We start from the raw sequence: 22,886 nt of genomic DNA on the forward strand, positions 1-22,886 counted from the left end.
CTTGAAGATAGCAAGAGCACTTCTAGTGCTCACATCCTCAACTGCACTGTCCCCTCCTTTACACTGCTGGTACCCTGCAGCCACACAGCCAGGCCAGCTTTCCTTGATTCCCCCACTTCTGTTACTGGCACCGCCATGCTCATGGCCACTCAAAAGGCAGGGCCCACAGACCATCCCCCACCCCTGCCCTGCCATTCTACAGGGCAGGTGAAAGCTATGCCAACCGTGGGCACTCTCAGCCTCAAGACATCAGAGTCACTCTGCTTGAACACCACAGCCCTAAGCATGTCAGCAAGCCCTGCCTTTAGTATAACTTCCCCCATCAGGCCAGGTCACCTTTGACAGAAGCTCCTGCGTGGCATAGGCAGAGAGCAGGCATTAGGAAGGACCCCTAAGCCTTTTCCCCATTGGCAGCTAAGTGAATGCTCTTTTCTCTTCAAGCAAGTAAGAAATATCGAAAAAGGGGCTAATGACTATTTGCTCTGTTTTCACACAGGACCCATTAAAGTTGCGGTATTTAACGTATCTGCCAATACCAGGATGAGCAACAACAGTAACAATCAAACTACTGCCCAGTTTCCCTGGACTAGCCGAGGAGCAGGGCTTTGAGACTCCTGTTGGGACACAGTTGGTCTGCAGTCGGCCCAGGACGGTCTACTCAGCACAACTGACTGCTTCAGTGCTGCTATCAGAAGATGTCTTCTATCTTTTGTGAATGATTGGAACTTTTAAACCTCCCCTCCTCTCCTCCTTTCACCTCTGCACCTAGTTTTTTCCCGTTGGTTCCAGACAAAGGTGACTTATAAATATATTTAGTGTTTTGCCAGAATCTCTCTTGCTTTGCCATTAAGCAGAAGAACTAGTTTCCCTGTATAGCCTGCTGGGAGAGACCCACTTCTAGGGTATGGGGGATGCAGCTTCAAGCCCAGTGCCCTGTTAACTGCAGGAATGCCTAGCACCTGGCCAGAGCAGCCCAGCCCCAATATGCTTAGGAGGAGACAGAGTTCTCTCTGTATAGCCTCTGGGGCAAGAAAAAGAAAACACAAGAATGTATACACTGGAAGATTTGGGCCTCCTGCCTGCCTTCTCTTTGTTTCTGTTCCTCTTCCCATCTACTCCCCTACGCCCCTTCAACCTTTTTTCTCTGTCTGCTTCACCTGAGAAGAAAGTGTATGAAGAGAGTGTCCTCCTCTAGCATGAGCCAGATCAGCCAGAAAATGCAACACTTGGAAGAGTTAAATGCTGTTCAGTGAAGATTTCAGCCCCAGGCCTTTGCTGCAAGTGACCCTGTGGCAACAGTGGATTCTCAGACATGATACTCTCATCATATTTGCAACTCTTCTCTTTCTTCCACACACCCAAGAGGAGGATTGGTGGTAGGGGGCAGGCAGAGGGGGTGGGGAGAAGTTTCCTGGGCTCCATCAATGGCTGCATCTTTTCTGGACTCAGCAGTCTCCTTGATTCCATGTAGAGTGTGGAAAGGAGTTGCTGATTGCATTTCCTCTCATTAACAATTGGGTGTGTAATAAAAAGCATTGTACTTCATCTTAAATCACTGGTAAGGCTCAGCCTACAGAAAGATTTGAAATGGCCAGAGCCAATCGCTTGGTGCATTCTGCGTAATGGTTTCCATCTCCGATTTCCTCATCAGGGCCTGTGAATACCCAGGTGCCTGTATCTTTGCCAAGACCGTGATCAAGGTAGCTTAAGAGAGATGGTCAGGAGAAAACACTGTTTTTGTTTTTTTTTTGTTGTTTTGTTTTGTTTTGGCCAGTTAAATATCATCTCTCAAATATTGATCTCACCGTGTCAACCTTGCACTGCAGAACCTTCCTTCTGCTTCTCCCACACCCAGTATTTGCAGAAGGGCAAAGCTGCTTAAGAGAGAGGATCAGGGTGAAGTTTGGCACACAGGGTTTATTAATGGGGCAAAAACTGCCTTTTCTTCCTCCTCCTGACCTTATTTTGCTCTTCACTCTCCCCAGCCAATAAAGCGTCTGTGGCGATTGGTGAACAGCATAAACAGCTGGACCTCAGCAAGGGTCAGGCAAACCCAGTCACTCGGAAGGCAGCTGTGTGAGCTGCCAAGCTAGTGGGCTTCAGGTGCAAGGGTACCTGTGCCACACCAACCTGGGAGCACACAGAATACTATTAATGTGCACCCAGCTGGTCTCCCCAGGCAAGAAGGTATCCTCTTCCCAAGGTGTACCCACTGAATGTTGTTACTACATATTGAGAGTCATTTTATGCATATGCATTCTACCTTTCCTGCTTTATGAGTATTTTTAAGCTTTTAGTTCAAGGTTATATTCAGAAAATATTTCCCAGTATAATGATACATCGTAGCCTAGGAAATATTTTCTCAATGTAATTCCCTTCCCAGCTACCCAAATGCTACAGAGAAATGTTTTCTACTTGGCCACTATCAGGGTTTGTCATCTATTGTGTTGACTATTAATGGCTTTTTGATTGGGTAAGGATTTTGCTATAGATGAAGGTAGAGGGCTGTCAGCCCTGAAAAACACACAGGTCAGACATTTAAAAGGCATGGGTTTCGAGCTGTCTCAAAATATTGCCCAATAGCCATAATTTTACCAGCCTTTCTGTCATATGCTGCTATTACAAAGTGGAAGCTGTTGAATGTTTATTGGTGCCCAGGGTTTTGCTCTCCAATCTAGGTTCAGTTGAAGGAATATTGTTTCTAAGACTGTTTTGAAACATGTCCAGTACATCACAAAGGAGATCGGGGCGACCCCTGCAGATGTGGAGCCATTAGCCCAGTTGAGGATATTCTCCAAGTTGTCCTCTCTGCTGCTGATGGAAATGGGAATGAAGTTAAGTGGTCTGAAAAACTTGAATCGTTCACATTTCTCAGCTCTGGGGGTCATTTACCAGTTTGTTGTAGAAGAAATAATCAGGTAAGTTAAAAGTTCATTTCCAGAGAAGGTAAACCCCACTTACCATCTCTGCATGATTTCAGTGGGAATTGATTATCACTAATCCCCAACTGGGCTAGAATAAATGTAAAGTTTGACCTTTTTAAAATGAAAAGAGAGACAAAGTCTCAGCACATTCCAAGGAGTGGTAGAAACAGAGCTGAAGGTGTCCCCATTGTAGATTAGTCTCTTCTCACTAAAATTTACTTTCCGACGTAGGGCCTAAAGGAAACCTTTCTTAAAGACAGGCTGAAACCCCTTCAAAGGCAGATGAGGAGGTACAGACACGTGACCTTTTGGTGCACACTGGAGCTACTTGGACAAGACCAGCATGCCTTGCTGCACGTGTGTGTATTTCACTGCTGAGAACATCCTTTAACTTGGTGTGCAATTTGAAAGGATGTGAATCATGGATGGAAGCCCATTTGTACATGTCCCTTGGCAAAATTCTTTCTGGTGTCTCCTAACTTCAGAGACAGGGACTCTTTTTGGATCTCTATTGACAAGTAATAAAAGTCTGGCCCTCATAACTTGTTTCTGAACTAGAAAAGTCTGTGAGACCCCTACATCATTCTGGTTTTTTTGCTTGAGTAAGAACAATCCTTTTTTATTTTTCTTCTGTACAATCTAAAGCTACAGAGAAAAAAAAATGCACTCTTCCCTTGCCGGCTCCTGGTGCCATTGGTCTGAACAGCTGTAGTTGGTCTACTCCTTACTTAGCACTTGATTGTGTGGGGAAACAAAGGTGGGAGGGGTGGGGAATACTGGAAATAATCAGGGCAATTTTTTTCTTTCCCATAATTGGACTAGATACCTTGGTACTGTTGACCTTCTCAGCATCTCCCTTTTGCCTTAGACGGCAACACCCTCCAGTCTGTAGCAGAGCAGTCCAACCCAGATTAGTGCAGCCCGGAGGCTTAGGGTGCAGCCTCCCTGGTCTTCCTCCACACAGTGGTTCACCAACAGACCACACCTCCTTTAACCACAATGTCAACATAGTATCGGAAAGAGAGCCATTTCTTAGGGGAATAAAACTGAGTTTCGCTTCTTTAGCTCATCTGTGGTGTCAGAATCCTTGGAGCTGAAGAGAGAAATCAAAAGAGCATGATGATGGCTGCCTGGTTTCAGGTGGAACTTAATGCATTGATCTTTAGAAGCTCCTTCTGTTGGAAGTTGAGTACCTGTGATCTAAAATGTCCTGGAGGCAGATGACATCTAAAATATGTGCTTTCCAACCAGCACAGCTGGCGCTCTTAGCTCCTGATTGGTTGTGTGTTTTATTAAGGATCAGTGCAGTTAAGTCGTATTTTAAAGTGTTACCTCCCCTCCTAACCCTTCCCCTTCTTGGACACTGAAGGAAAAGGCCAACTAGGGTGTTAGCCCTCTGGGCACCAAGGAAACTAACAGCTTTCTCAAAGCGGTGACCACTCAGGCCAGCCCAGACAAATCTGAGGGATGGCCAGTGCACTCCAACGATGGGACAGGCCTAGCAACACATGTAAGCTTCCCTGAGAGCTTTCAGCTGGTTCACCTCTTTGTTCTCTAGACTCTTAAGTACTGACTGCTTTTACTTTTGTGATTATGTTATGGTGATGTGTAGTCAGTGTACCAATATGTTCACAACCTAGGATCATGATAATAGAGTGTGTTTTGGGTTTTTTTTAACTGTTCAGAAAAAAAGTAAATTACAAATATAAGATTAAAGTGAATTTTCTAAGCGTCTTGTCTCCTTGCCCCAGCATCCAGAAGGACAGTACACTTTTCAGTATACAGACTGAGGGAGTGCAGAGGTAGAATACCTTTGCAGATAATCTGACATGAGAAAACAAGATTGAGAGAAAGCAGGGCTGGACGCTGTGGATGAGTGTGGGGTCCCTGGCTTACGCCTACTGTTCCATGTTGAGTTAAATTGAAGCCAAAGTCATGTCTCATTTGTGCATTGGTCACCTTAGCCAACCACAGCCCAACCTGAATGCAGAATTTACATTTTTCTCTGCCCCTCAGCTGTGAAAAAAGACTTGAGTTTCCCCTACATCCCATTTGATCAGTTTATAGGCAAGCAAGCTCACATCTGGGAGCAATTTCCAGAGGGACTCCAACAAGCTGTAAGAATGAAGGCACCCTTGACTATCTGGGATATGACATTGCAGTTCTTGAGTGAAACCCCCCTTCCCTCCTTCAGCCAAACCTGGAGAGGTACAAGGTTGCAGGCAGTGGCCGAATGGGACTATCTCTCCCCGTTGGCCCTGTACCCCTCCCCTCTCTAGTGTCACAAACAAGATCCTTGTCAAAATTGACCCATCCTTCTTTTAGATCTATGGGCTTTTTGTATTAATAACCCTTCCACATGACCAAGGCTCTCTGGCTTCCATCAGCCTTGTAGTCTCATTGTCTTGTCTGGACTGACCACTGGCCATGAGCAATCTCAGACTGTGGTCAATATCAGGGCCGCTGTGCAGAACCCTCCCTACTAGAGCTGGAAGAATGTCAGAGCATCAGGTCCACCCAACCCTTGGCAGATGAGGAAACTGAGGAGGAAGAAAAGGGACCCACATTGCCCAAAACTACACTGAAGAATCCTCCCTAACAACTAAGGGCAGGCAGCACCCAAGAGAGAGAAGGAAGGGAGGGAGGTGTCAGAGGAACCACTGTGGGGCCACTGGTATCTGCTCAGTTAATATTCCTCACCAGCTGGGCTCCTGAGCAGAGGCTGAGCCTAAGAGTTTGTGGACCTCACCCTCAAACTGTGTCAGATCTCTTCCCCAGGAAGGGTGTGGTCTAGGGCCTGCCCTGGCAAGTCTCAACCCTATAGCCGTGGTTTCCTACTGCCAGGCTGGGCCAGGAATCCCTCCCTGCTTTAAACCTATAGCTGTGCCACCATCAGCAATGACTAAGGGGAGGAGATCTCTCTTCTTCCTGATTGGCTCTTGCCAATTAAGAGCATTTTATTAGGCTGCTAATTAAAGGCACTTCGTTAGCAGCAGGAGAGGCCAAGTGGGTGCCTGGTGAGACGGAGCTGAAGCCTGGAGAAATTGTTTTCATCCCCCCATGGAAGCAGAGCCTCTCAGGGAAGCTCTCAGTCCCCACCCTCTCCTGCTGCGCCTACAACACCCCTTGCTTTCAATTAGCAACTCTGAGGGGAGCAAGGTGATTACCAAACCCAAGCTGGAACCCCCCCCACCACCAGCACCACCTCAGGCTGCATGCGGTCATCAGGGGCTGGCCAGACCCCCAGGCACCTCATGAACCCGGGCCCAGGGAAGGAGAGGCTGGGCAGCCCAATGGGGAGTGTGCTCTCCCCACTAAGGAATGGGGCATGAATCCCCAAGCAGCTCAGGTGAATGTCACCTGGTCCTCATCATTGGGGCCATCCCTAGCAGTCACTGGATAACCAGTCACTTGTTCACATAGTGTGAATCCTCATGCTCCTTTCCTCAACAAACGCTCATGATTTCATGGAGGAAATGTGCCCTTCCCACCCGTGAGGGACAGTCCCTGGTCGTTTAACAAGAGCACAGCCCACGTAGACCCTGAATGGGTCCAGGAGGAGAGGGGGCTGACAGTTTTACAATCCCGGCCATGCAGACCCTTGAGCGACTCCTGTCCCTGAGCTCATGTCGAATGTGAGGCGCTTCTCCTGGACGGTCCGAATGAGCCCCCTGCAAGAGAGGAGAGCCTGGCTATGACCTAGCACGTGGGGGCTGGCATGCAGGGACACCCCCTCTCCAGAGCCCTGCCTGTCCCATCTTGTGCCCACCTCACCCCTCAGTTAACTGCAGAATTAGCACCAGCCCGTGAGGGCAGATTTATGACTAGGCCTGCCTCCCTCCACTTAACCCGAGGCCGGCCCGGGCTCCAGACACTAAATTAGATTTTTGACAATTAGAGAGACTAATGGGCACATAGCCATCCCCAGAGCCAGATATCCAGATCCAGCAAGGCCATTCTTTAATATCCACCACCAGCCAGCCCAACCCTCCCCTGGCCACCCCCTTCTCCCTCCCGTGGGTGGGCATTTCTCTCTCCCCAGCCCCTGTCTCTCTCTGCCCGGGCTCTACATGCACTCCCGAGCTGTCTCTGGTTCCCCTTCCCTGTCTCACCTACTCTTGCCTTCCAGCCCCTTGCCCAGTACCAGCCTGGCTCTAGAACGCTGTCCGTCTCCTTGCCTTCAGCCTCCTTTTTGTACTTTGAACACTTCCATCTTAAGCCGCCCTTTCCCCAGGGCCCATCTATCTGTAATCTTCCATCTGCCCTGAGGAGATGGCAAGCCCCTTGAGGGCAGGGGCTTAGGCTCTCTCTGGATCCTAAATGCTCCGCACCCAGTCGGTGTTTACTGTTTGTTGTTTCCTGAGACTCCGACTCCTTCCTCCCCCTTCCTCTGAGCTGCTGGGTCTACAAGGCCTGCCCACCTTGCCCTCTTGGTCCCAGGCCCACCCTGGCTCTGGCCTGGCTCTACTTGGATTGGGTGGCTCCCCCTTCCCTGCAGCCCCACAGCTCTGGCCAGTCTTGAGTTGGCCGGGTAATGAGATTGCAGTAAGTAGTTGGGGGAGCTGCTCACATTCACTCAGGCGGACTCATAGCTCTGTCAGGCTGATTGGTCCTGAGTGGAGGCACAAACGGCCCCCCATGGACACACTGCGATTGGTTATAAAATTACAAGCATTTGTCCTGCTGTCAGGGGCCTTCCTCCCGCCCCTCTGCCTGCCTGCCTGGGCTCCCACCATTCCCCACCCATCCCTCTCCCCAGTGGGGTTGGCCCACACACCCCAAAGGACCTGGCCAGGGGCCACCACAGCAGGTAGGGCTAAGAGGCTGAGGCCACCAAGCTCCCAAGGGGCAGGTTTTCATGTCTTGGCCCTGGAGTGGTTCACAGTGCAGGCTGGCCTCAGAGTGACCTGACCCTGTGCTCAGTGTTTCCTGTCCCCTGAGGGTAAGTGGGGGTGGGGGCCCCAGGGCAAACAGGCCTTGGGATCCTCAGGAGAGGAAGAGGTGTCCCAAGCCCCAGGCCTCCCAAGGACAACCAATGCCTGCAACTTTAGATGTGGTCCCAGGCTGGAGCTGTGGAGCAAGGGGTGGCTGAAGGCCTGCCCTGCTGAAGGGGAGAGCAGCAGAAGCCAGGTCAGCCACAGGAGCCCATCTCTTCTCCCTCCAGGTGGCCAGACCCTTGCCCTGTATCCTGACCCCCAGCTAAGGACAAATCAGCCCTCAGGAGAGTCTCTGAAGCCTAGACCAGAACAAAAAGCCAGTATGGCACACCAGAGCCTTGCTGTGGTTACTGGTCTGCAGGCTGAGTCCTCTAGGTCTGGCTCTTAGACACCCCCACCCAGGCCTTGGCAAGGGCCCAGTTACCCCCAAGCATGAGTGCCTTGAAATCCCACCTAGTGCTCTCTTATGCTCACACAGAAACACCCACTTCTACCCAGGCATCAGCCCAGGCCCTCTCACCCCCACTGCACAGCCTCCTTCCCACTCTCATTTCTCCAGCCAGGCCCCAGACCCCAGCCCCTGACCAGCCCCCAGCTCCAGCCTCAGTCCTTCCTCTCTGGAGGCACCAGGGCACCCTATAATCTGCTTGGAGGGATGCTGAGGGAAGGGTTCCCCAGCTTGGAGAGGGGAGCATTAGGGGAGCAGCGTCTCCTGGCTGTGGGCCACAAGGTGCCTTCCTGCCATCCGTCACTCATTCGCAGCCCAGAATGTATTTGCTGTAATTACATCTTTAATTAGGGTGGTGACGGCTCATTGTTCACCAACAATGATGAATGGGTCCTCCTGCTTGCCATCCTCCCTGTCCAGCACCCTCCAGGTCAGCTCTCCCCCAGCTTTGGGGCTGGGAAGGATACATGAGCACAGGCTCTTCTCCCATCGAGTCCCAGGCCCTGAGGCCTAGGAGCAGCCGTGAGCTCTCCCCCAAGGGTGATGATGTCCTTCTGGGCCTCCGGGGGCTCCCAAGGGACTCGACAGATCCTGATACCTTCACCCAGGGCTCCCTGCAGCAAGGCTGCAGATCTCACAGCCACCAGATGTCTCCTTGGTCCCAACCGGCCAGGCTGGGGGGGTAGCCTGACATTGCCTCACTCCCACCCACCACACACATGCCACATCACCACGCCCAGACTCGTCCCTGGGCCACACGCTCCTTATCACAGGAGCTGACAGGTGCAGAAAGAAAGGCTTGCAGTTCACAAGCTGGAGGGTGAGTGGGCAGCCTTAACTCCAAGCTCCCCTGTGAATGAAATGGGGTCTCTGACCAAGGCGAGGCCTCCCTTCCCCCACATGCCTATGTGCACCCAGGCCATGTGCCCAGGCCCAAAGCTGCAGGTGGTGGATGTTTGGTGACTCCATGAGCAAATGGATCCATCAGTGAGAGGAAATCCATACACCTGTTTGGAGATCATGGGCTGGTTGGGGCCTATGGTAAGCAGAGGGGCCGGGACAGGCCATGGAGGCCCAGGAGGCTTGTGGAGGTGAGAACCCTAATCTGGGTTAAAGCCCCAAGTGGCATGCTCCTGGCTGTATGACCTGGGTGTGTCCCCTAACCTCTAAGTGTTCCCTCATTTATAAGAGGGGGATGAGAACAGAACTCCCCCACAAGAGATGGCTGCCTGGATTTTCACTGCAACACTGCATGCCAAGTGAACAGAGCAGGCCAAGGTGGGAGCCACAAAGGAAGGGGGGTGCAGGGCAGCTGAGGCCACAAGGAGCTGGGAGAGGGACCTCACACCTTGGTGTGAAAAAGACCTCAACAACTGCAAGCTTTGTTGGGCACAGAATGGGAGGCGGGGGTGGCAGGGCTGTGACAAGGGTGGTATAGGATTGGGTGCACAGTAGTTGCACAGGACATACTTGTTGATAGGAATTGCGGCGGGGGCCTCCTTTCAGAAGCTGAGGAAGCTCCTCCCAGCATGGGCATGATCTGGTCAGGGCAGGGCCCTGGTGAGGGAGGCTGCCATGGGGATATAGGGATAATATCTTCTTCATAGGATGGTCATGAGTACACTGGGAGAGGTGAATGGATTAGAAGTGCTCAGAGGCCGGGGCACAGTGGCTCACGCCTGTAATCCCAACACTTTGGGAGCACAGATCACCTGAGGTCAGGAGTTCAAGACCAGCCTAGCCAACATGGTCTATTAAAAATACAAAAAATTAGCCGGGCGTGGTAGCATGCGCCTGTAATCCCAGCTACCTGGGAGGCTGAGGCAGGAGAATCTCTTGAACCCGGGAGTAGGAAGTTTCTGTGAGCCGAGATCATGCCACTGCACTCCAGCCTGGGCAACAGAGTGAGACTCTTTGGAAAAAAAAAAACAATCATCAGGGGTCCAGGCGCAGTGGCTCATGCTTGCAATCCCAGAATGTTAGGAGGACCCAGGAGGGCGGGTCGCTTGAGTCCAGGAGCTCCAGCCTGGCACAGAGGGAAGGGTGTTGGAGAGACAGCTTTGAATGCCAGCAGGGGCGTGGAGCCCATGGACTGCATCTCTTTTGTGTCAGTGTTTATGGATACGTGGTCGTTGTAGTACCTTTAAGGTACTGGCCTTGGAGACAGCAGGGCAGGCTAGCACAAGTGGCTTCAGGAAGGGTAGCCGGCAGGAGGGGATGCAGATGGGTTGCGCCCTCTGCCCTTTCTACTTCCAGCTCTACAGTTCTGTGACTCCCATCCCTCCATGGGGACTGTCATTTTCCATGGAGCCTCTCTACTCCCAGGGATGGCCTTTCAGCATCCCTGCTCTTCCCCAGCAACCCTCTCCACCCCGCAGGGACCCCCTTCCCAGGGTGGAAGCCCAGGCTGGAAGGAAGAGTCGTACCTAGCGGTAAGTATGGGCAACATTACATATGTATATTGGAGAGTAAATAACCCCAAAAAGCTCCTTGTAAATAGACTCTGAGTTTATCCTTTATTAATGAGGCACCGAGTGCCCTGCTGTTTTAGAGCAGCGAGACTTTCATAATATCAAAACCTAAATTACACTTGCGTCTCTCATCCCAGGGACGAGCATCTTTCAGCCCCGTTTGCAGAGTGAGTAAGCAGGAATCCCTCCTTGCCTGCCTGGGAGTTGGTGGCACCTTTCTTCTGGCTGGAGTGAGGGTGGATGTGGACACACACACCCCAAGTCCCTGGAGAGCTCCGTGTCTAAGGCCTCAGGGTCCCATGGATGAGGGCTGCCTGGGATGCCGGCCTCTGTTCCTTGCACAGAGTTTACCGGATCCAGGGGCTGCCCCAGGCTCTGAGGTTTACTCTTTCAACATAAGGCAGTGGACACTTACAAGCTTTGTGATCAAATTACTCCCCATCTCTCAGCTTCAGTTTATACATGTGTAAAACAGGGATAATATCTTCATAGGATGGCCGTGGGGACGCTGGGAGAGGTGAATGGATTAGCAGTTCTTGGGGGTGAGGGGGCCTGCGCGCAGTGGCTCATGCCTTGCAATCCCAGCACATTGGAGGCCAAGGCAGACAGATTGCTTGAACCCAGGAGTTCCAGACCAGCCTGGTCAACAAAATAAGAACCTGTCTCTACAAAAAATACAAAAATATGCTGGGTCTGGTTGTGTGTATCTGTAGTCCTGGCTACTCGGGAGGCTGAGACGGGAGGATCACCTGAGCCCAGGAAGGTGGAAGCTGCAGTGAGCCGTGATCATGCCACTGCACTCCAGCCTGGGCGACAGAGTGAGATCCTGTCTCAAAAAAAAAAAGAAAAAGAAAGTGCTCGGGGGTGGTGCTTGGCAAATGTGAGTGGTGATGATGATAATGATAGTGACAACAATGATTAATTCCCCTCTTTGGGATGGGACATCATTGTCTTCTGTTCAATTCCTGGAATGGACCATGTGGGTGGGTGGGGGGGGGCCCAAGCTCCAGCCCCATCCTGGCATCAAGGCGCTGTGCTGAGGTTGGGATGCCAGGGCCCCTCTCACCCCAGCACATTCAGGATCTGACTTTGCTGTGTCCCCCAACTCTGGGGCAGAACCCAGACCCTCTTGGCCCCCTCGATTCCCCAGGTCCAAGACCCCTCTCAGGCTCCCTGGGGATTGCATCTGTCCTGCCCTGGGCCTGGGCCAGGCTGGCTAGGCAGGCAGGTGGGCAGGCGGGCGCGGTGTGGTCAGGATTTACAGCTTGGCCAGCCAGGTTCCTGGTGCTCCGGTGGGCGTCATGTCGAGTCTGTCCCATTATATGGACAGTTGAGTTTAATAGGCATTGTGTGCTCACTCGGAGCCCAGCAAACATCGCGGGGCGACACCCCCTCCACGCGAGCTGCCCGCTCCCCAGCCACACGGCCCATCCATACAGTAAATTAAAAATATGAATCACTTCTCCCCACTGCCTCCCCAAACGCTCATCTTGTCAGCCTCTATGTTGCCTTCATTTGTATTACCTTAATTTAATGTTAATTATGGTCTTCATTTACAAGGAACAAGCGAGCCCTGCTCCGCCAGGGGAACTTCCCCCCAGCCCTCCCCGCTCAGCCCAGGAGGAGAGGCTGGGGGAGAAGGGGAATTTGGGGGACTGCAGGAGTGAAAAGGGGAGTTAGGGAGAAGGCATGAGATGAGATCTTGGCCATCAGAGGCTGGTGGCCATTCTAGGAGGGACTAGGAGGACCTCCCATCTCCCCCATACACTCTGTCTTCAATCATTTATTCATTCCACATCTATTTATTGAGCACATAATATGTGCCAAACAATCAGGAACCAGAGAGGTGGGGGTGGGTGTCTCTCTCTAATAAGCGCTAATGGAGTCCCCTCTGCAATCCTGAAGTGAATGTGGATCAGAAAGACATATCCGTGCCCCAGGTGGGCTGGCCCCTGACCCAGCCTAAAGGGCATAGGACACAGACAAGTGGGGGAGGTTCCTTCCCTTCCAAGCTTCCCTGGACTACCAGTGTTACCCTGTCCTTAATCTGCCTCACACCCCTTTCAGGCAGGAAGTTCTTTCTGGAGTCTTTCCTAAGGCCCTCTTGCTGCAGATCAACCTAGGCTCAGAGCCTGAATGGGGCCAGGAGTGGAAGAGTGACTCCCATGCCACACTGTCTCTGGAGGGTTGGGAGGAAGGCATTGTGGGGATCAGTCATCCCACCACCCACCAGCCAGCAGCCATCATGCCCCCACCTCATCACCACCCCCCAGCCAGCCATGCAGACTCCACCAACATCCTTGTATCTGAGAGTCCTGGGAGCCCTGATTGTGACTCTTTTTTTTTTTGAGATGGGAGTCTCCTACTGTCACCTGGGCTGGAGTGCAATGGTGCCATCTCGGTTCACTGCAACCTCCGCCTCCCAGGTTCACGCGATTCTCCTGCCTCAGCCTCCCAAGTACCTGGGATTACAAGCGCATACCACCACGCCCAGCTAATTTTTTTTGTATTTTTAGTAGAGACGGGGTTTCACTATGTTGGCCACGCTGGTCTCAAACTCCTGACCTTGTGGTCTGCCTGCCTTGGCCTCCCAAAATGCTGGGATTACAGGGATGAGTGAGCCACCGCGCCCGGCCTGATTGTGACTCTCTGGCTGTCCCTGTGCTGCCAATGGAACTACACAGTCACATTCAGACCTGTACAGCCTGTGGGGAGCGCAGTAAATGTTGGTGGCTGATGTCACACGTGTGCACACGAAGCTGGCAGAGGGCCACCTGCATGCAAGCTGCCATTAACCAGGAATATCCTCTCCCCTGCCCCCCCTACATACAGCTCTTCCACTGGGGAAGAGGATCTCCAGCTGGGAATATCTTCTTGACAGACGAGGCTGTTGTGTGTGTCTGTCTGCATGTGTGTCCTCTCCAGGGAACCTTGATCCCTGCATAGGGACATGTGTCCCCCAGGATCGGCGTGTCTCTCAGGTTCCGCGTGCATGTGTGTGTGTGCGCGAGCATGTATCCAGCAGGCCCATGTGCATGTGTGCGCGCCTGTGCTCATGCACGCCCCCCCTCCCGCTGTCAGCCGCGCTGATGACATTGGCTCAGAGGAAAGTGATGACAAATGCCCGTTATCAGCGAACGAGGCCGATGACAAATGGGCGGGCGCCCGAGCAGCCCCATTACGCTGTAATAACAAAAGATGGATGGCCTGGCGCCCCCCCACCCCCACCCCGTGCCGGTAACGGGAGCCGATCCTGCTCCGCCCGCTCCGGGAGGGAGCCCAGCCGCTGCCGCCGGGCCGCCAATCACGGCGGGGCCCAAGACGCCCAGACCGAGGAGCCGTGAAACCACGCGGCCCTCCTCGGCGGAGGAACAAAGCCCTGCGCTCAGCGGCCGCAGGGGGCTCACCGGGCGTCTGGCCTGCCTGCGGCCAGGACATGCAGCTGTGCACACACATGGCCTGCACACGCGCCAGGCGCCTATATCCTTGTACGGTGCACCCGCAGCACTTGTTCAGGCACAACCCTGACCTCATGGGACCATGCACACATCCTTTTGTGTCACGCACACACATACATCTGCCACCAGACCTGGGTATACACCTGCCAATGTAAATCCATGCACACACCACCGTGCACACACCACCGTGCACACCCGTGTACCTTCAATTCTTACACAAGCCTACAGAAACCACTATGTCCATACACATGTATGCGCCTAACATGATTGCTCATGCATAGATATGGAAATATGTATACATATAAGCAGAAATGCTTGCACATGAACACAAGCCCTACACACTGCTCTGTGCACACAATTCAGGGTGTCTAAACACCCACACAGATGTAAAAGATGCCCACAGCTGCATCAACAAGTATTGACTGAGTCATACCATGCGCCTGTCAGTTAGGTGCTGGGGCAGTTATAATGATGAAGGTAACACCATCCCTGTCTTCTAGAATCTTAAGTTTATGGGAGTGGGCAGATGAGTGGCTGTGAGTGAAGGCAGAAAGTTGCTATGTGCTTTGACCCAAATAGTTTGTGATATAAGATTTACAACTGGAAAATCAGGACAGTCTTCCTGGAGGAGGTGGCTAAAGGAGGAGTGAATTTTTTAGAGGAACTGAATTCTGAACAAAAGGTATGGAAACGGGGAAATGTAGGGAGTGTTTGAGGACAAGAAGTCTAAGAGGACAGGAATCCAGGTGAATGGCATTGGTTGAGTGTGGTGGGAATGAGACTTCTCAGACAGACTGGGACTGGGAGGCTGGAAGCCAGGAGGCAATCGAGGAGGGTGGAGCCTGTCCACCTGAGAGACCCATGAGGCCTGGGCTAGCCTAAGACCCGTGAGGCCTGGGCTAGCCTAGAAAGGAAAGGAGAGGATCAGGAAGTCAATGAACCAGAGAGTAAGTGGGCGGGAGGCACCAGGCAGGCTGACTTGACAGGACCCTGCACTTACACGAGCCCCATGCCTGATTGTACATTCTACTGTCTCTGTCTTGAAATTCTAATTTTTTATTAAGAAGCTCCTTGTTTTCATTTTGCACCAGGCCTTGAAGATTATGTTGCCCATCCTGGATCCTGAGGTTTCCAGGCGGAGCTAGTAAGACAGGCCAGCAGGAGTAGGTTTGGGAGAGGAGCTGGTGAGTTTGATTTGGGACGGGGGTATGTGAGATGCTGGAAGTGGAATGGGGGTTGAGGAGACGGGGGAAGATTCCATGTCTCCGTCCACAAAGTGAGAATTGCTGCCTCGCATCTGCCAGCGCCCAAGTCCACTTCTATTCTGCAGTGAGTCCGCGCCCCACCAGAGCCCTCAGACATACCTATCCTGTGCGCGCGCCCCTTGCTAGAATACAGCACTCGCAAGCTCCCAGTGTTGCCCCTACATTCTCAGGGCCTGACACATGGTAGCCACTCAGTACCTGTTTGTTGAATGAATAACTGTATTCATGAATACATGTGCACATATGAATCCACATACATACTCACGGGGCATCCATTGTCCCCACCACGAAGGGTACCTGCACGACCGAATATCTTCCCCTATCCCACTGTCACTGCCCCACACTTCCTCCAAGACTTTTCTGTTACCCTGTGTCTAACCTGGGGGCGGAATGCCCTTGCCTCAGTGGCCCTCTCATTGGGTGTCTCCTTTGCAGGCAGAGTTGGGCAGGAGTTAAGGAGGAGCAGAGAGCGGGAGAAGCCCAGGCCCCGGGGGAAGGTGGGACAGAATAGAGGCTATGACTGAATTCCAGTCTCAGCTCCTCCCTGGCTTCTCTCAGCTCAAACTTCTTCATCTGCAAAATGGGGATGGCAGGCAGAAAGACATTCACACGGACACCTGGCTGCTGACACCGAGACAGAGTAAATCGAGGCAGGCTTTGAGAAGGCTGCTTCCCTACCCCCAACTCTGGGTTCCCTGCGGTGTTGAAAGTGGATGAGGGGCCCAGGGGATGACCCAGGTGATCTCAAACAAGGGGAGGGAGGCTGGCACTCCTGAGAGGAGGAGTGGTCCACTCCCAGTAGAAACCAGATGATACAGGAACTGAGACCCCAGCCAGTGCCTTGTACAACCCACATACAAGCAGGCACAGAAATGAGGTGGCCCCCAAAGACTACAGTAAACACTCTGACCTCAGGTAGCTTGGGGTGGGAGGAGGCAGAGGACACCAGAGAGAGGGGCCTGGGGAGGGAGCCCGGTGGAGGGGGGTGGGGGGCACCAGGGTTCCTCTGCCAGGGTACCCTGCCTTCCAACGGCAAGGACTGCTCCCTCCCCCCTCAATCAATGCTGGCTTCCCAATATGAGAATGGAAAAGGTGTGTGTTCCCAGGAACCCCCACCACCCCCACCTGTCTCCTTCACCTTCCTGTGACCCATTTTGGGTCTCTCCAATGTGTTCTGGTCCCGCCTCTACCCCAACCCCCACCCCCATTGCAGCGGTGTTAACCATCACCTCTCAGACCTGTCAGGAGGTCCTTGGGAAGCCCCCAGCAAGGGGACTGCAGTGAAAGGCACCAGAATGAGAGGGGAGATGCCGGCAGGCAGGGGATGGGCCGGCTAATGGGCCTCGTCCCTCCTCCCCTCACCAGTTCACTTCTTCTGTAGCGTTATTGACCTGTCATTAGTTATCCGTCCAAGGTCGACGGGCCTGGCCCAGCCATAAATCACGGCGGCTGGAGGTGGGCTACAGGCGGAGCGATGGTCCCTGGGATGCAGTCCAGAGCTCAGCCCCCAGCTCAGCCCGGGAGGAGGCACAGACGGCCTCAGCAAGTCTCGGAAGAGCTTCCCCGGGGGAGTTGGGCCCGCTTTCGTGTCCACGCATCCCGGACCTCCTCCGCGAACCTTCTCAACTTCCCCACGGTGCTCCAGGCAGCCCCTCCCTCCGTCTCTCACGCCTTTCTCCTCTCCCCATCTCTTTCTTCTCTCAGGCTCTGCCTTCAAGGTGGGCGGGGAAAGAGGGATGGGGTGGGGACCTGGGGAGGTGCTGGTTCCCGCCCACTCGGTGTTCTCACCCCACCTGATCTCCCAGTTTAGAACATCCAGGATCAAGGACAGAACACACCCACGGGGAAACTGAGGCACAGAGCCCTGACCAGGGTTGAGTGTGGGGAATGGGGTCCCACCGGATTCAGCACCAAAGTCACCAGTCCCAGCTCCGCTGTCTCAGGTCCCGGCGGGGTGACGGGGAGGCTCTACCCTCTTCGAAGGGCACGCCAGGCCCCATCGGGCCACCTCCTGCAGAGAGGAGCGGGGGCTCGCGCTGCAGCAGCGCAGTGGGGACCCTTCCGCCCCACCCCACTCCACCCCACTCCACTCTCACGCCCGAGATCGGAGAGAAGCCCGGCCGCGGGTCTCTTGCCCCGCACCCACCGCACCCTCAACCACACCCCACCCAGGCCTTCCCGCGCGGCCGGACCTCTTCGCCGGTCCTCGCGCGCCCTCTGCTGGCGGCTTCCAGGAAGCGCGCCCGTGGCCCCCAATACCCGCCCCGCCCCCAGCCAGGCCCCGCAGCCCGGCAGGCCCCGCACCCGTCCCCAAGGACGCCCCACGGAGCACTCCCCATCCCGCCATCCCCGTTTCAGTGAGGCCGCTCCCATTTCGGATCCCAGAGGCCCGTTTTTTCCCAGAGGGTGGAGGGTGTTAGGATCAGGAAGGCAGAGCCTGAAGCTAGAGTGGCGAGTGAGGCTCCTCCCTGCGGAGCCCGAGGGGCATCTGCAGCCCGAATTTATTCTTCGCAGGGAGGTAGAGAGGGGACATCTCCTTGCAGACCGCCCCTCCGCTTGGTGGTCCTGAGGCTCCCGTGGGCACAAGGTAAGGGAGAGCCAAGGAGGCCCTCAGGTGGGTGGACCCTGGTTCTCAGAGTCTCTGAGGTGGGAAGCTGGCGCTCAGGACTGTTGCCAGCAGGAAGACGAAGAGCATGGCCTCTGGGTTCTCCTCTGGGGCCACGCCCGAGGGCCCTCGGCTCCCTCCCCGTTAGGCAGCTCGGGAGGAAGGGGAACAGGCCGGGGGATGATCCCCTTACAAGGTGCTGTCTGGCTGACAGGTAGGGAGGGTACGTCGACCAGAGGCTATGCTCAAACTGGCCCCAAAGTGCTCCACAGAATGCTGGGTCCAAGGTCAGGATGATGAGGGAGGATTCCTCAGCGGACGCCTGGAGCTGTGGGGAGGCGACGTCTCAGGCCAGGCGAGGCCCCCATCAGGCCCTGAGGTGGAGTTGGCATGGGGACAAGTGAGGCATGTGTGGGCTGTGGGGCCGGGCCGGGTGTGTGCAGGGACATGAGGCCAAGGGCTGAGGGGAAAGGGTCAGGTGTGTGCAGGCCCGCTGGGCCATGGGGGACAGGGCAGACACGTAGGGATGTCTGTGAGCTACAGAGCCCGGACCCCTGCCTCCAGCAGGGCTGGACTAAGGAGTGCTCAGGCATTGGAGCCCTCGACACCACTAATTCCCAAATGGAGGTGGAGAGGTCAGGAGACCCCAACTCAGGGCAAGCGGGTGACTGCTGATTCCAAACCCCAGGCTTCAGGGCCGGGGACTGTGTCCTTCAACATCAGCACAGCAACCCTCCACAGACTGAAAAGCTGAGGCTCCTTGCTTCAGATAAGGGGAAAGGAGGGAAAGAGGTTAGGACAGAAAGCCCAGTTACATCTGGGATGGATCGAACCAGTCCCAGAGAGGAGCCAGGGAAACCAGCTGGGCTTCCCAGGTCACACAGATCTGAGCTGAAACCCAGCTCTGTTCTTCATATGGTGTGTGACTTAGGACTAGTAAATGAACCTCTCTGGGCCTCACTTTCATCATCTGCAAAATGGGGATAATACAACTACCAGAGGGCTGTTGGGAAGCCTACATGATATAATCCATGTGCAGAATGGGTTAAGGGTGGACTGGCCAGGCTCAGGAGTCAATAAATGACGGTGAAACTCTGCTGAAACAAACCAGAAATAGGGTACAGCTAACTCCTCACTGGAGGCTCCTTTCATAACCTGAAAAATGTGCCTTGGTCTTCTCCAACCTCCATAGAAGCTGTTGCCTTCTATCTAGTAGGAATCAAAAACATCTTTGGCCGGGTGCGGTGGCTCACACCTGTAATCCCAGCACTTTGGGAGGCCGAGGCGGGCAGATCATGAGGTCAGGAGTTCGAGACCAGCCTGACCAACATGGTGAAACCCTGTCTCTACTAAAAATACAAAAATTAGCTGGGCATGGTGGCATGCACCTGTAATCCCAGCTACACAGGAGGCTGAGGCAGGAGAATCGCTTGAACCCGGGAGATGGAGGTTGTAGTCAGCTGAGATCGCGCCATTGCACACTCCAGCCTGGGCAACAAGAGCGAAACGCCATCTCAAAACAAACAAACAAAAAACATCTTTTACTGGCACCAATCCAGGCACCATGAATATATACATTTGAAAAACTCTGGTTTGGGAGGAGGAAGGGAACTCTGGTTTGAAAGGGCATCAGATTAGCCTGCCTGGAGTGCCCATAACCTAGAAGGCTCTACCTGAGCCAATGCCACAGAAACTCCTCTTGTCAAGGACCCACTCCTGTGAGAGGGAAGCTCATTGCTCACCACGCAGGGGCCCAGACTCCACCTGGGCAAGAGTCACAAATGTAAATGCTTACAGGGTTCGGTCCCAGTTACAGCAGTAGGGAGTGGTGAGGACTTTGGGTCCAGTCAGTTACTACCATGTGGGAATATAGGGGAAGGATGGCATTAGGACAGAGCACCCAGCCCTCTCCCAACTTCATCCCCTGCCCACCTCCTAGGAGCTTCCTAAGACACTCTTCCCCTAGGCCCTGTGAGTCTGTTTCCTACTGCTGCATAACAGATTATCACAAACTCTGCCCCTTAAACCAACACCAACTTATGATCTCACAGTGCTGTAGGTCAGCAGTCTGAGCAGGCTTAGCCCAGTTCTCGCTTAGGGTCCCACAAGGCTGAAATCCAGGTGTTGCCAGCCTGGGCTCTTCACTGGTGGCTCTGGGAAAGGCTGCGTCCACACACATTCTTGTTGCTGGTGGAATTCAGTTCCTTGTGGCTGTAGGACTGTTTCCTTGCTGGCTGTCAGCCAGGGCTGCTTTTCAAGGACCCTCTCTGGCCTTTCTCCTGCTTCAAATCTCTCTGACTGCCCTTCTGCTACCAGCCAGAGAAAGCTCTTTGCTTTTAAAGAGTTCATGTGATTAGACTAGGTCCTTTTGCCATATAATGTGACATGACCACATGAGTGACACCTCATCACAGTCATACCCACACTCAAACGGGAGATAATCCAAAGGCAAAGATAACTGGGGGTGATCCTTTGAATCCTGCCCAGCACACTTAGCTTCTGGTGTGGGGTGGAAGCATGCCTTACTCCTAGGTCCAGCCCTCCTGACCTCTGAGAGACCTTGAACCAGGGCATATCCCATCTCTGGGCCTCAGTTTCCTCTTTTATAAATGGGGTAAGGGGGCTGGATGGCATCTAAAATTCCTCCCAGGTCCCAAATACTAACTGTGACACAGGGGATGGGGAATTCAGATCCCTTGACTGGGGGCCCCACTGACCATGGAAGAGCAGGACTGTGTTGCCCTCCAGCAGCACCCCCATCCCGACCTCCCACAGGGCCTTGCTAGGGACAGCAGGATCGGTGACAGCCACACAGCACAGCGAAGGTGCCCAGCATAAGGCGGCCAGCTCCCCCGCTGACTGAGCTGTGGGCAAGTGGAGAGGCTGCTTCTGTAGCCAGAGACCACAGTGCCTGTGAGGCCCCATAGACCATGATGGGTCCATTATGGAGCCTGCACAGGGCAAGGTGGGCTGGATCTACTTGGGAGTGGGGTGGGGCAAAGTCCATGTTGGGTGGGCAACAACCCTCCTACCTCTCCACTCAAGCTGGTTTCCAGGCTCCTCTCCCAGATCCATCTCATCAGTCCTGATCTCAGCTTCTGCATCTCCAAAAGGGCCTTCTCAGGCTCCTCCTGCCCCTCCCACCTGGCCCTAGCTGGACAAGGGGCATTGACTTCAGCATCCTAGGCCCTCTGAGAGTCCCAATCATCCAGCCCCACCTGCTTCACTCCCCATCTTTCTCCCAGGCCCCTCCTACCCTCCCCAGGTGCCACTTTCAGTTCTGCCTACAAGCTGCCCTTCAGGGGTCCCCATTCCCCCAGGCTCCCACCAAGGCCCAGCAGAGGGGGCTGGAAGGAGACCCTCCCCAACTCCATCCAAGCGCGGGAGCTGGGTAAGAGGCGGGGAAATGAATATTAATTTATCATGATTAGGCAAATCCGGCAGGGAGAGCCGATTCCGGCGGAGGAGGCTAAAAAGATGAATTTCAGCAATAAAATTAAATAAGGACGGACGGGCAGCCCCTCCTCCCTCCCGCTTTGCTGATCTCTCTCTTTCTTACAATTTATGAGGCCAATTATGAAGATGAGGTTGGAAGTTCCTGGAACTTCACTAAATGGAAACGGCGGTCCCTGCTGTTCCCATCAAATTAATTAACCGCGCGCTATTGATGGCCGCTCAAGGCTGACGCAGGCGGCCCACCCTGCGGCCTCCTCCATGGACACGAGGACACAGGGTCTGGGGGCCCAGCCAGGGCTCCACCTGCAGTAGGGACTCCAGCACCACTGGGGACTTCCAGGGACCCCCCACCTCCTTCTACCCAAGGCCTTGCCTGAGCCCTTAACAACGCAGGGCCTCCACCAAGACCTAAACAGACAGGGCCACACGGACACATGCCCAGGGCTGAGCACACACACACACTCAGATACAAAATCATGAACATACAGCACAGACGCAGGGGCCGGGAATGTGCATTAGGCACACACATGCCCCTGCAGTGGAACATGAACACACACATGCAGGGGCACTACACACACAACAACAACCACCCAGCTGAGGGAACCGGAGCAAGGGATGGGGGAGGTGCGCTGTGTCTGGGGCTCTGGGCCTGCTCCGTCAGGGCCAGGCTGAGTCCAGCAGGGCAAAGGTGCCACCATTGCTAAGAGGCTCCACTCAAGCAACGGCCAGTAGCCTGCCTTCCCTGGGGTCCGTACTGCCCTCCAGGGGCAACCTCGGGCCCCTACCCATGGCCCCTCAGCCCCTGGGGCCTCGCTTCATCTCCAGGCCTGGGGCCTTCTTCAGGGATGTTCCCTGCAGTGTGGGGACCAGGTCTTGCCGAACAGAGCCTCAGGCCAGTTTGGGACTTCATCCCTGAGGACTCCCCAGTTCCAGAGCTCAGAAGCAGTACTCCCCAGTGGCTCAAGAGTTCTGGAAAACTAAGGGCAGAGCAGACATAGGGCCAAAGGCACCTGCAGCTGAGCCCATCAAGGCCTACAAGCCTGGTAGCAGCAGGTGCCCCAACAGCAGTAACTTGCATGGGAGGCCACTCCCTCAGATAACAGGGGAGGGCCTGGAAAGGGGCGCCCCTGTTTGGGGAGCCCAAGTCTTCTCCAAGCCACAGTCCTCCATCCTGGCAAGAGGCATCCCATTCCATTTAAAGGGAGAGTAATTCCATGATTCTCCTGGAGAAGCAAGACAATGGGCCTGGGTTTGCCTTTCCCAGCCATTGGAACTGTAGGATGGGACACAGCTAGACTTGCCCACCTTGTCATGCCCACTCC

General features: G+C 54.1%; 1 protein-coding gene across 2 annotated transcripts in view; it reads left to right on the forward strand.

Annotated features, from left to right (window-relative positions):
• Positions 1–4,653, forward strand: part of BTRC (beta-transducin repeat containing E3 ubiquitin protein ligase) — a 201,033-nt gene extending 196,380 nt beyond the window's left edge. For both annotated transcript variants that reach the window (XM_055093298.2, XM_034931327.3), the window contains exon 14: positions 497–4,653. In XM_055093298.2, coding sequence (XP_054949273.1) covers positions 497–544 — 48 coding nt within the window. In that variant the 3' untranslated portion in view covers positions 545–4,653. The remainder of the gene's footprint in view (positions 1–496) is intronic.
• The last annotated feature ends 18,233 nt before the right edge of the window (positions 4,654–22,886 follow it).

The sequence above is a fragment of the Pan paniscus genome, chromosome 8, assembly GCF_029289425.2.
Source record: "Pan paniscus chromosome 8, NHGRI_mPanPan1-v2.0_pri, whole genome shotgun sequence".
In the NCBI taxonomy this organism is placed as follows: domain Eukaryota; kingdom Metazoa; phylum Chordata; class Mammalia; order Primates; family Hominidae; genus Pan; species Pan paniscus.